Genomic DNA, 12,530 nt, shown 5'->3' on the forward strand with positions numbered 1-12,530 from the left:
TTACAATAATCCAAACAGTTGTATAGCGCTTTTCTCCTGTTGGACTCAAAGCGCTCAAGAGCTGCAGCCACTAAGGATGCGCTCAAGAGGCCACCCTCTTAGGGAGTTAGGGAGTCTTGCTGTGAACTCCTTATTGAGTAGGTAGTGACCCTAGCCAGGATTCAAACTCTGGTCTCCCACGTCGAAGGCGGCTCTGTTAATGGCAGGTGTAACAACATGTGATCAGGCTCTGCACCAATGTTTTTATGGGGCCTCTATTTTTAGGAAAACATCTCACCTCAATAGAAGAAGTTAATTTGTAAATAGGTTGATAGTTATCTGGCCTCACATAGAGCTGCACCCTTCCTGCCTATAGAATATTTGACAGCAAGGGGGGAAAAAAATGCAGTACCGTATATTCCCCTCAAGCATCTGCTCTATTCCTCAATTGTCCATCGTTTTGCATTTAGTAGTCACATAAAAAGAAAGAAAGTATCTCTATAAATTTAAAGTGGAGACATGCACTCTGTATGTCTTTACAGAGTTTAGCCTGTGTAATTTCCCCTCATTTGTGTCTAATCCCAAGTTGTCATTTGAGCCCTGTGTCACATGACTGCCATGGCATAGGATGGCAGATAAGCTCATTTGAAAGCACAGGATGCTAACAATATGTCTGCTTCCATGAATCAGGTTGAGTTTGTATCAGCTGTAACATAGAAATGGTTTTTTTTGTTTATGGACACCAGTCATAAAACCCCTTAAAATGTTTAAAAAGTGTTTGGGGGCAGTGGTGGGCTTACCCCCTATAAGCAGACACTGGAAAAATGTCTATTTCAAAAATAGTACACTCCAAGGGGGCTGCAATGCGTTTCACAGGCGTAGACCAGCTTCCTCAGGCAATACAAATAGGAGTACACAACTGGAGACAATGGTAGACAATAGTGTATATAAGAACCTAATACATTCAAACAGGGACAATATATGATATATACAAAATTGTGCACGTTATAAGGTAACGTAAGACAAATTATGATCTAACTATGTGATTACCTTGTGTAACACTAAAGGCTGCAAAAAAGTGTCACGTGGTATCGCCGTACTCAGGAGAAGTAGTATAATGTGTTTTGGGGTGTATTTTTACACATACCCATGCTGTGTGGGAGAAATATCTCTGTAAATGACAATTGTTTGATTTTTGTACACACAATTGTCCATTTACAGAGATATTTCTCCCACCCAGCAGGGTCTAATCTGATGGTTATGATGGGTAGCAGTGACAGGTGGTAACAGGGGGTGATTGATGGGTGATCAGTGGGTGATTAGAGGGGAGAACAGACGTAAATAATGCACTGGGGAGGTGATCGGGGGGGGGGGGGGGTCTGAGGGCGATCTGAGGGTGTGAGCGGGTGTTTGGGTTCCCGCAAGGGGCATATTAGGGGTCTGATCTGATGGGTAGCAGTGACAGGTGGTGACAGGGGGTGACGGGGTGATTGATAGGTGATCAGGGTGTGATTAGAGGGGAGATTAGATGCAAGCAATGCACTGGCAAGGTGATCGGGTGGGGGGGGTCTGAGGGCGATCTGAGGGTGTGGGCGGGTAATTGGGTGCCCGCAAGAGGCAGATGAGGGTCTGATCTGATGGGTAGCGGTGACAGGGGGTGATTGATGGGTGATCAGTGGGTGATTAGAGGGGAGAACAGATGTAAACAATGCACTTGGGAGGTGATCTGAGGGCTGGTCTGCGGGCGATCTGAGGGTGTGGGCGGTTGATCAGGTGCCCGCAAGGGGCAGGTTAGGGTCTGATCTGATGGGTGGCAGTGACAGGTGGTGATTGATGGGTGATTGACAGGTGATCAGTGGGTGATTACAGGGAAGAATAGATGTATACAGTACATAGGGGTGTGTGTGTGTGGGGGGGGGGAGGGTGATCAGGAGCCCCCAGGGGGCAGTTTAGGACCTAATCTAAAATATAGCGTTGACAGATAGTGACAGGGGATGATTGATGGGTGATTATGGGGTGATTGGGTGCAAACAGTGGTCTGAGGGGTGATCAGGGGGGGTCTGAGGGGTGCTGTGGGCGATTAGGGGGCAGGATCAGTGTGTGTGTGCTTACTAGGGGGGCTGCCTCCTGCCCTGGTGGTCCCTCGATCACTGGGGCCACCATGGCAGGAGGCAGCCTATATAATACGCTTTGTATACATTACAAAGCGTATCATATGCTTACTATGCGGCATATCAGGGGTTAACAACCCGCTGGCGCTGACAATTGGCCAGTCGGTTGACGTCACTGGTGGTCAGAGCCTAATGCCGGCGGATGTGCGTGCATCACTTTGCACGATCCCCGGCAATTCAGTCCCCCAGGAGCCTACGCCAATTGGCATTACGCGGTCCTGGGGGTGCCCCTTTGCCGCCGCTAATTGGTAGTGGGCGGTCGGCAAGTGGTTAAAGGTTATATTATGCTGTTGCGCATCTTTTAGGAGGACGTTCTGAGTTTAGGTCCGCTTTAAAGGTAAGAGCTATATGGTGGCTGAGATCTTTATTTCATTTTAAACAATGCACATTGCTTGGCTGCCCAGCAAATCCTCTGCCTCTAACATGTTTAGCCATAGACCCTGAACAATCTTGTAGATCAGATGTTTCTAACAAAAATCTGACAACATAAGCTGCATGTTTATTTCAGACAAAAATCTGACAAGATTAGCTGCATGCTTGTTTCAGTTGCGTGTTTCAGACACTATTGCAGCCAGGAAGGTTGGCAGGGAATCCAGGCAACTGGTATTGTGTAAAAGGAAATAAATATGGCAGCCTCCATATGTGACTCACTTCAGTCACCCAAAAAAAAGAGTTTTACTCACCTGGGGCTTCCCTCAGCTGATCGGTAGCTGTAGCTGATCGGTGCCCTCGCCGTGTCTCTCCGATCCTCCCGTCCCCGCCGGCGGCTACTTCCGGTTTCGCCGTCAGGACCCGACAGGCTGGGAACGTGAGTGATTTTTCGCGTTCCCAGCCACAATATCTCCCCCTATACTGCCATTGCGGCCTTCCTTGCCACGGGACACGGCGAGGGCACCGATCAGCTACAGGGGGCTGAGGGAAGCCCCAGGTGAGTAAAACTCTTTTTTTGGGTGACTTAAGTGCCTCTTTAAAGAGACACTGAAGCGAAAAAAAAATTATTATATAATGAATTGGCTGTGTAGTACGGATAATTACTAGAACATTAGTAGCAAAGAAAATATTCTCATATTTTTATTTTCAGTTATATAGTGTTTTTATAACATTGCATCATTCTCTAATATTTGCAGTTTACACACTACTCAGCATTCTAAATGATTTTACAGAGCAGGCCAGTGAACTTTTGAACCCCTCTCTTTAGAGAAAAAGAAAATACAGTGACTGACAGTTGAGATCACAAGCTTCAGAAGACAGAGCTGTCTGCCACTTTTAAAGTCGTCAAGTTCAATGGCTCTTTTGCATAGATAACAACTGCATTTTCTTAACTCTTGCTGTACTGGAAACAATATTAGACTTATGTCTCTGCTCCTAATGTTTTATTTCTTAGCTGCACTACACATCCAAATCATTATATCATATTTTTTTCCACTTCAGGGTCTCTTTAACTTGATTAGCTTGACATCATAGATTGAACACCCTGTTCAGTCTATGCCACAATGTTTCGGTCAAACAAAGAAGTCCTCAGCCTTTCCTATTGTAGCCCAGTGATCTAGAAAAATTGTCTGCATTTATGTTTTGAATCAAAATGTTGCTTCCTGGCTGTAGACCCTCTTTTACACTGCATGTTGCAAAACACAATCGCTAACGCAATGGGGCTGATACATGAAGCTACGCTGCCATAGCAGCGCGAGCTCCATGACCAGCAGCGCACTAAATTCAAGGCTGCACACTACGCTCGCTCTTGTAGCATAGCGTACCTACCTTAGTTACGTGTGCTACTTACCTAGCAACGCGCATTCTTTTAAATGCCAGCCACTGCTGTGATGTATCACGACCACAATACTTCACTAGCGCAGCCGCTACTATATTAATTAAAATGGTTACTATGTAAACTATGTCAATTATGTTAGGAACACGAGGAAAAACACAGAATACAATTCAGAATGCCAGACTTTTCCAATCAGGCAAAATCAAATTGCAGTGGTATAGAACAGTTCCTGTGATTTTCATTACTTTGCTGATGTCTTTGCCTTTCGCCGTTTGCATGTTATTGGAAAGTGCAGCAAAATCGCAAGCAGTATAAAACAGCCATAAAAAATAGCCTTACCTGGCATTTGTACCTTCCAAAGCCTTGGCTGCCGCTTCCCCGAGCACCTCTGCCTTCAGATAGTACAACATCCGGACACGCAAGAGGACCCTGAGAGGAAATAGAGAGATTAAAAATGCTGTGCAGCCGTCTCAGCTGGATTTATCTTCTGGTACCAGTTCCTTACCACTAGTGTAGGTGTTTTGAATTCGGTGTAGTGAATTTGAACACCCGAATACTCCCGACCGCCGTTCAGCACCAGAACTAGCGTACAGGGCCAGGAGGAGGTCACTGACCTGCGTGTTGCATTGTGAGTCATGTGATACTTCCTCTCACCAAACCACATCGTAACTACGGTATACATCTAAACCAGATTTTGGGTCCAGTCAATATTCAGACTCACACCACTTACAAACATTAATGGGGACATGCATATGAAAATTCATGGCTTTAAGCCATGAAAAATGTCTAAGTGTAGGGACCAATTTACCACAACAAAATATTGCCATTACATTGGTCCCTACATTCATTAAAGGAAGTCTGAATCGAAAATGATAAAAAATACAGATACTCCCCTAAGGAAAGGGAAGGCTCCGAGTCCTATAGAGCCTTCCCGTTCTCCTCAGGGTGTCCGCGTTCCCCCGTTACCAGACTACGACCAATTGGTCGTACACTGCTCTCTTCCGCTTCCACAGGGCGGAATCTCCCGCTGCAGGGCTTTGGCAGTCTTCGGAAGCACTCTGGCTCCCGAAGATGGGCTGCTCCTTGCTGCGCATGCACACGCACCTTCTCCCCACTCGTGCATGCGCAGTACAGAGCTGCCGGTCTTCGGGAGCCAGAGTGCTTCCGTAGACTGCCAAAGTCTCCCACAGCGGGAGGTTCAAACGGAGGAGCCTGCTGGGGAACAAGGACACCATGAGAATGGGAAGTTTCTATAGGATTTTTTTTTTTTTGCTTCAGACTTATTATAATACAGGCTGCTGTAGTTGTAAACTAAAATTCTCAGTTTTAAAGAGAGCCTATAGTAAAACGAAGCCACCCAGTTTATCTTGCCTGGGGCTTCTTTTAGCACCCTGTAGTCCCTTCTGGTCCCTCGCTGTTGTTCTGGTCTAATCCATTCAGCAGCTTTCCAATCTGAAAGCTGCATGTGTGGACCCAGGCCGTGTGCCACCTCAATCGTGCTACTGTGGCCAGGAGTGTTCTGTGCTTGTGCAGTTTATAAACATTTCAACAGTACATGCGCCAGACTCTCCCAGCAACAGAGCGTGATCGAGGAGGCGCGTGGCCGTCACTGGCCCAGTCAGTCAGCTTTCGGAGGGGCATAGTGACTGAAAGGAAAAGGGCAGAACAATGGTGAAAGACCAGGAGGACTACAGGAGTCTGGAAGAAGCCCCAGGTAAGTCAAACCGAGTGCTTTTGCTTCACTTTAGGTACTCCTTGAAAAGCATTAGAAGTGGTTTTATTACTGGTTGTGAAAAAGGCAACTGTGTGTATGAACTTCAGAGCGGAAAAGATTAACATGTGTATGTGTTGTCTAGTACTTCAGCTCCTCCCCAATTCCATCTTAAAAGACAGCTATCTATTAACATTTTTTTAAACTAGGGTGGGAATAGCTTGTGTAACAACTGCTGTATATTTGCCCCTGCTTATCGTTTCCTGTAATGTTATCAAATTTCTTTCATGGGGTGGTGTTGGACCAGGGCACCCATTACAATCATGAGGGTAGTGGTGGGGAACCCCATTCCCTACATCTGTTAACCCGTGTGCACTTTACAAATGCAGTGTCAACTGCAAAATAAATAGTTTCGTCTCTCTGAGTAGCTCATTCAGAGAGACAAAACTCGGGCTTTAAGGTTTGGCTGTCTGAAAAGAATAATGCACTGACATGTGCCGAGCTAAAAGGCTTAAAGGGGTTCTGTGGGGGTTGTGCAAGAGAAAAACGGACACTTACCTTGGGCTTCTATCAGCCCCGTGCAGCGGTAATGTCCCACGCCGTCCTCCTCCCATCTGCCGTTCTCCGCCGCCGGCCCCGGTCTAAGCGGCATGGGATTCAACTGCGGCTGCGCTAGAGTGGCCGTGCACCCGCTCGCTTCCGCCTGCGTCATCGGAAGCTTACTGCGCAAGCGCAGTACAAGGCTCCGTTGTACTGCGCCTGCGCAGTAAGCCTCAGATGACGCGAGCGGAGGCACGGCAACGCGCATTATTCGTCTGTATGTCAGACGAATAATAGCCCGGTGCCGGCTGCGGGGAACGGCGGATGGGAGCAGGACGGCGTGGGACATTACCGCTGCACGGGGCTGATAGAAGCCCAAGGTAAGTGTCAGTTTTTCTCTTCCACAACCCCCACAGAACCCCTTTAAATGTATCTATCTACAGCATAAATAAACATTCTTTTTTGTGTATGAAACCTGATACTAAGGCACAATGTTCATGCTAAAGTGTTTTGTTTTTGTTTTTCTGTACTCTGTAGTCTTCTGAGAGATGCAGAGACCAGCACTGGCTGTATTGTCACTTTTCTCAGAAAGCTCAGACTCCCCTTTGCTAATAAATCATTCCAATGCAGCAAAAACCTACACACAACGAATAACCACTTTTGCCTCTATTTAACATGAAAAGTAGGAAAATGTTACACAGCTACTTAGACATAAAATTGCACATTGTAATTTTAGAACACTTGGTTATGGATAGTTGTCCTTTAATGTCCCCATTGATTTGTGTGTGTGTGTGTGACTATAATCCTGTCAGATGCAGTTAAAAGTGATGCAGTCAATAGATATACATGCTGAATCTCTCCACATGTACTCACTTGTTGCAGTGCTGTTTGAGATGCTTCTTGTAGCTCTCATCATGCAGGACTATTTCAGGGTTACAGGTAGCCAGCCAATCGGCATTCTTAATCTCTGGCAGAAGCATCTGGTTCTTCATTTTCTTCCCTTTCCTTCCACGGGGGACAGGGGCTGACAAACCTTCAAATACCCAACATTCACCATCAAACACCTAGCTAGAGACATTAAAGTGGACCTCAAGTCTGCATGTTGCTAGGTTAAAAAGGGAAACGCAAATTGTGCATATATTGGCAATAATAAACCAGGCATTCCCTACAGGAAATCTTTCTTAGCACCTGACCTATTTTTTTCTCAGCTTAATAAGGAGAGAATGTTGTTTGAATACCTAGGGATTGCGTGTACACATGCTTGATTCCTGGCTGAGGCAGCCATGAATGGCAGCCCTTCCCAAGCTTAGAATAACATGTCTATGCACCTTAAAAAGGGAGCCGATATCCCCTTTACCATGAGAAATCTTTACCTTTTCTCAAATCGATCATCAGGAATGTCTGTATGGTTGGAACCCCTCCCACAGTGTGGTGTCCGGGCCATGATCCTGATAGTTTGCGGTCAGTGAACGTCGTTGCATTGTGGGAAATAACGGCTGTTTCCAACTGCCAAGCAAACAGCATCTCCCTCTTTGCATAGAACTCTCTATAACGAACATTCCGCAGAGATCACCTAACAGGACTAAAGATGTTGCCACCTGTGATACATTTCATAACCCTGAGTAAATCATTTATAAATGAAGATTGTAAAAAAAAAAAATCAACATTATTCTCACTACAGTTCCTCTTTTAAGAGACACTGAAGCGAAAAAAAAATGATATAATGAATTGGTTGTGTAGCACGGATATTTACTAGAACATTAGTAGCAAAGAAAATATTCTCGTTTTTATTTTCAGTTAGAGTCTTTTATAACATTGCATTAGTCTCTAATATTTGCTGTTTACACACTACTCGGCATTCTAAATGATTTTACAGAGCAGGCCAGTGAACTATTGACCTGTTCTCTGCAGAGATAAAGAAAATACTGTGACTGACAGTTGAGATAACAAGCTTCAGAAGACAGAACTCTCTGCCACGTCTTTTCCATAGATAACTGAAGTTTATAAACTCTTCCTGTACTGGAAACAATATTAGACTTATGTCTCTGCTCCTAATGTTTTATTTCTTAGCTGTACTACACATACAAATCATTATATCATTTTTTTTTCCTGCTTCAGTGTCTCTTTAAGCTATCTGGTAGAGGGTGGGGAAGGGGATTTGCCGTCACAGAGGACAAGCTTTCTCTTCTGTACTGCAGACTATACAGCACACAATTTATTTATTTTTTTATTTCATTAATGCATGAAACTGAACAAAAATTGATTTAAAACTAGACATTAATTCAGTCAAATGATTTTGATGGAGTTATGGATTGAAAGCTGACTGCAAAATGTGGTAATTTTGTATGAATCAAGAAGAGCGGAGGAGGGGTGGCAGTGTATTTCCAGTGGAATAGCTTTGTAGTACAATTAGTGCAAAGCTAGCGGATCATTTCTGGAAGAGAATTTAGAGCTGTTAGGTTGAGGGGACTCAGAAGGAAACCTCATAAGTAAATTCAACTAACGTGATGTTTGAGGGAGTAAAACAATTGTAACTCGCCAATTCATTTATTGGTCATCTACCAAATGATTGCAGGGCCACATATTGTAGGTCTACCTAAATCTACACTTTTCAGTTATCACTTGATTTTGTTTTTAATCGATATTACGATACGTTATTAAAGCTAACCCTGGGGTGAACTCCCCCCTTCTCCCCAAACAACAAAATACCACCCAAAACAGCAACCTACACAGAAAACCAATCCAGTGTTTTCAATCCGTGAAATGGTGCTGACCTCCTCCTTGGTTTACATTTGATAATGCCGTAAGACAGCTCACCCTGCTGCAGGTAAATTGCTGGGTGTCATTAGTGCTATTACCCCTCCGCGTTGTCGCAACTCAGGGGAATAAGTACTGTATATTCTGGCGTATAAGACTACTTTTTAACCCTTGAAAATCTTCTGAAATGTCAGGGGTCGTCATACGCCGGATGTCATTGATGCCGGGTGATACGCCCTATCCCGCCTCTCAGATCTCGCTGCTGAGGACTGTAGTGAAGCGGCGCAGGCGCACATGTGCGAGACTGGAGAAGCAGAGAAGGAGGTAAATAGGATACAAGGGTGGACCTGACAGGTGAAAGAGGTGTGTTTTATGGGCACAGCACGATCTATTCTTCCATATCGCTCTGATAAACAGGTAGACAAGGAGAGCTGACCAATCCACTTAGGGAGAGGGAGAGTTGACCGATCCAACCAGTCAATTGCCCAGGGGCGTAGCAATAGGGGGTGCAGAAGTAGCGACCGCATCTGGGCCCTTGGGCCAGAGGGGCCCCAAAGGGCCCTCCCTCAACTGCAGTATTAGCTCTCTATTAGGCCTGTGCTCATAATGACTTCTATAGATAATTTTAATAGTGGTAATCATTAACAAACTGTTCCCCATCCCCTTCTTGCACCTCTGACACTGTAGTTGCCATTGACAGGTTTTGGTTTGCCACATCAATTGTTATGTATAGAGTGCTTGGGGGGACGGATTGTTAATCTTGCATCGGGGCCCACAGCTCCTTAGCTATGCCACTGCAATTGCCTATATACTGTTATATACTGGGTACCACATACAGTACAGCACCAATATCTGTTCATACATAGCACCCGTATATGATGTGAGTATATCCCAAACTCTATATTTTAACTGGAAAAGTGTGTGTGTGTGTGTGGGGGGGGGGGGGGGTCATCTTATACGGCCCGTCTTACACGCCGGAAAATATGGTAATTAAGGGCACCGGCTTTTGCCAGTGACCGAATTATCTCTTCTTTTTTTTTTTTTTTTTCTTATTTGAGCTCCAGTTATTGCCGGCGCTCAAATTAGACAACTCTGGCTACTGGTTCTTCTGTGCTAAGTGCGCATGCAGAGATGGGCAGCGCAGACAGAGAGGAGGACTGGAAGAACTGCGCATGTGCAGCCATACAACTTCCAGGGCAAGGCCTTTGAATGGATCCAGTCTCTACAACTACCAGAGGGGATTACCAGGTCATGGAGCATTTTGGCATGCAACAGACACAGCGGTAAGTCTGTCTCGGTTTCTGCTGTTCTGGTTGTCTCCGGTATCTTTTAAGGACTAACATTGATCAAAAGACTGATCCGCTATGTTGGTTTTTAAAGGAGTGCCACTGCCTTGCAATCAGCGTGGACAGATCAGAGAGGGCAAAATTGTGGTGGCTTAGTGCAAGGTCCAAATGGTACAATTGAAAGCCCTGGATTTCCACATGGGTATCCAAATTATGCAAACTAGACTTTTATAATAATTACTGGTGAAAGAAACAGGATACAACTGTCATTTCACAGTTTTGCTCTAGAAGCAGAGATGTCAAACAGGTCCTTCGAAAGGCCAGGATCCTCACAGATTTTTGACACAGCTCAAATGAATTGAAGGGCCTGAAGCAGGCAAGGTGTGGTCCATCAGGTAGAAGACATTCCTCTCTTTCTCAGTCCATCCTAAACACTGGCTCCTAAACACATCTGGCCCTCCAGGCCTGGAGTTCCACACCTGTGCTCTGGGGGAAGATTTTTGCTATTCTCTCAGTTTATGATGGACAACCCCAGCAAGGGAACTTAAAAGTCAGGTACTTGAATGGAGATTCCACTTGTTCCACTGACAACCCATTTGAGGAGACAGAAGAAACAGCCCAGCACCTGGAGTGATCAAGGGGAGTCCAAAAAGCGCATTATGACCAATCTAACAGTGGTCACTACAACCGGGTGAGTTCTCTCCCACAAGTAGTGATCGGTGGTGGAATTTTAAAGGATCATAATTACTATCGTGATCGCAAACAAAAATCGAGCGATTATTGAGCAGTGTATGCCCAGCTTCAGTCGTGATCAACAAAAAATTCTAACTTGTCAATTAGCTTCACCAAGAAGGTGGATATTGGAACCAGCAATTACCGGAGTAATAAAAGAGGATCTGTAGTGAAAATAAAGAATAAAAAAGCATATTTTTTCAATAATATTAATTTATATAGATTATTTAGTCAGTGTTTGCCTATTGTAAGATATTTGCTCTCCCCGATTTACATTCAGGTGGCGACGAATTTAGCGGTGCATTACGGCGGAATGTTTGGGTATTCTGTGTGCCAAAGCCAGTAGATATAATACCTAGACTCCCACAATGCCTGGTGAGGAGAATTCCCCATAGCTAAACAGCCTAGGCTATGAAATCACCAGGAGAGCAGGGCTACATATGAGTATGCAGCAATATATAGATATAGCAAATGCTTTTGATGCTGAAACCAGGATAATGTAAAAGTGGGTATACGGAACGTGCGATTATGCAAATCCGCATCCAAATCCCTCTGTCATGCCAACCCAGCAGGTTTTATCCCCTCCACCCCGAATTGGAAGCATCCTATCTATTTCAATAGGCTGCTGCGATTCCACATCAGAATATGCGTGTGCAAAACCAGAGGGGATCACAGCCAATGGGAAAAGGCCATTGCTCAAAGCAACTATGTGCCTTTTTTCTATTCTCCTCAGTAATGCATCATATGCATCTGATGAACGCAGTCCCGGAAACTATGATGGCTAACTGGTTGGCACTGGACAGTATGGTTGCTAACTGGTTGGCACTGGACAGTATGGTTGCTAACTGGTTGGCACTGGACAGTATGGTTGCTAACTGGTTGGCACTGGACAGTATGGTTGCTAACTGGTTGGCACTGGACAGTATGGTTGCTAACTGGTTGGCACTGGACAGTATGGTTGCTAACTGGTTGGCACTGGACAGTATGGTTGCTAACTGGTTGGCACTGGACAGTATGGTTGCTAACTGGTTGGCACTGGACAGAATGGTTGCTAACTGGTTGGCACTGGACAGAATGGTTGCTAACTGGTTGGCACTGGACAGAATGGTTGCCAGCTGGTTGGTACTGGACAGTATGGTGGCTAACTAGTTAGCACTGGACAATATGGTTGGTAACTGGTTAGCACTGGACAATATGGTTGCTAACTGGTTGGCAGTGGACAGTATGGTTGCTTACTGGTTAGCGCTGTTACCTTGCAGTGTTAGGTATCTGAGAAAGGACACTATCTGCATGGGGTCTGAATGTTCTCCCAGCTGCCAGAAGGTCTGGGCAATAGGACAAGTACCTGAGTGGTTCTGTAGGGCCTGGTTGTGGACGCCGTCCTTTGTGGGAGTGATGAGGTCCCATATAAAGCTTTTGATCTTGTCGTCTCCCTTGTAATGTTTAACACAGTAAACCAGTAAAGCTCTGCAGATCATCTCCATATCCTTCTCGTTCAGGTGCCACTTAAACCGCCCCAGCGTAAGGATGTCCTTCCAGCGACCCCAGCTGCAAAAGGAAAACAGGTGTATGAAAAAGGTGGGAATGTA

General features: G+C 45.2%; 1 protein-coding gene across 4 annotated transcripts in view; it reads right to left on the reverse strand.

Moving 5' to 3' along the window:
• The window catches only part of CHD6 (chromodomain helicase DNA binding protein 6), a 188,861-nt gene that overhangs the window by 48,142 nt on the left and 128,189 nt on the right, over nt 1-12,530 (reverse strand). For all 4 annotated transcript variants that reach the window (XM_068264246.1, XM_068264244.1, XM_068264245.1 and 1 more), the window contains 3 exons: nt 12,287-12,489; nt 7,040-7,199; nt 4,255-4,344 (listed from right to left, as the gene is read on the reverse strand). In XM_068264246.1, the coding sequence (XP_068120347.1) occupies nt 4,255-4,344; nt 7,040-7,199; nt 12,287-12,489 (453 nt within the window). The remainder of the gene's footprint in view (nt 1-4,254; nt 4,345-7,039; nt 7,200-12,286; nt 12,490-12,530) is intronic.

This window comes from Hyperolius riggenbachi, chromosome 12 (genome assembly GCF_040937935.1).
Source record: "Hyperolius riggenbachi isolate aHypRig1 chromosome 12, aHypRig1.pri, whole genome shotgun sequence".
NCBI classification, from domain to species: Eukaryota; Metazoa; Chordata; class Amphibia; order Anura; family Hyperoliidae; genus Hyperolius; species Hyperolius riggenbachi.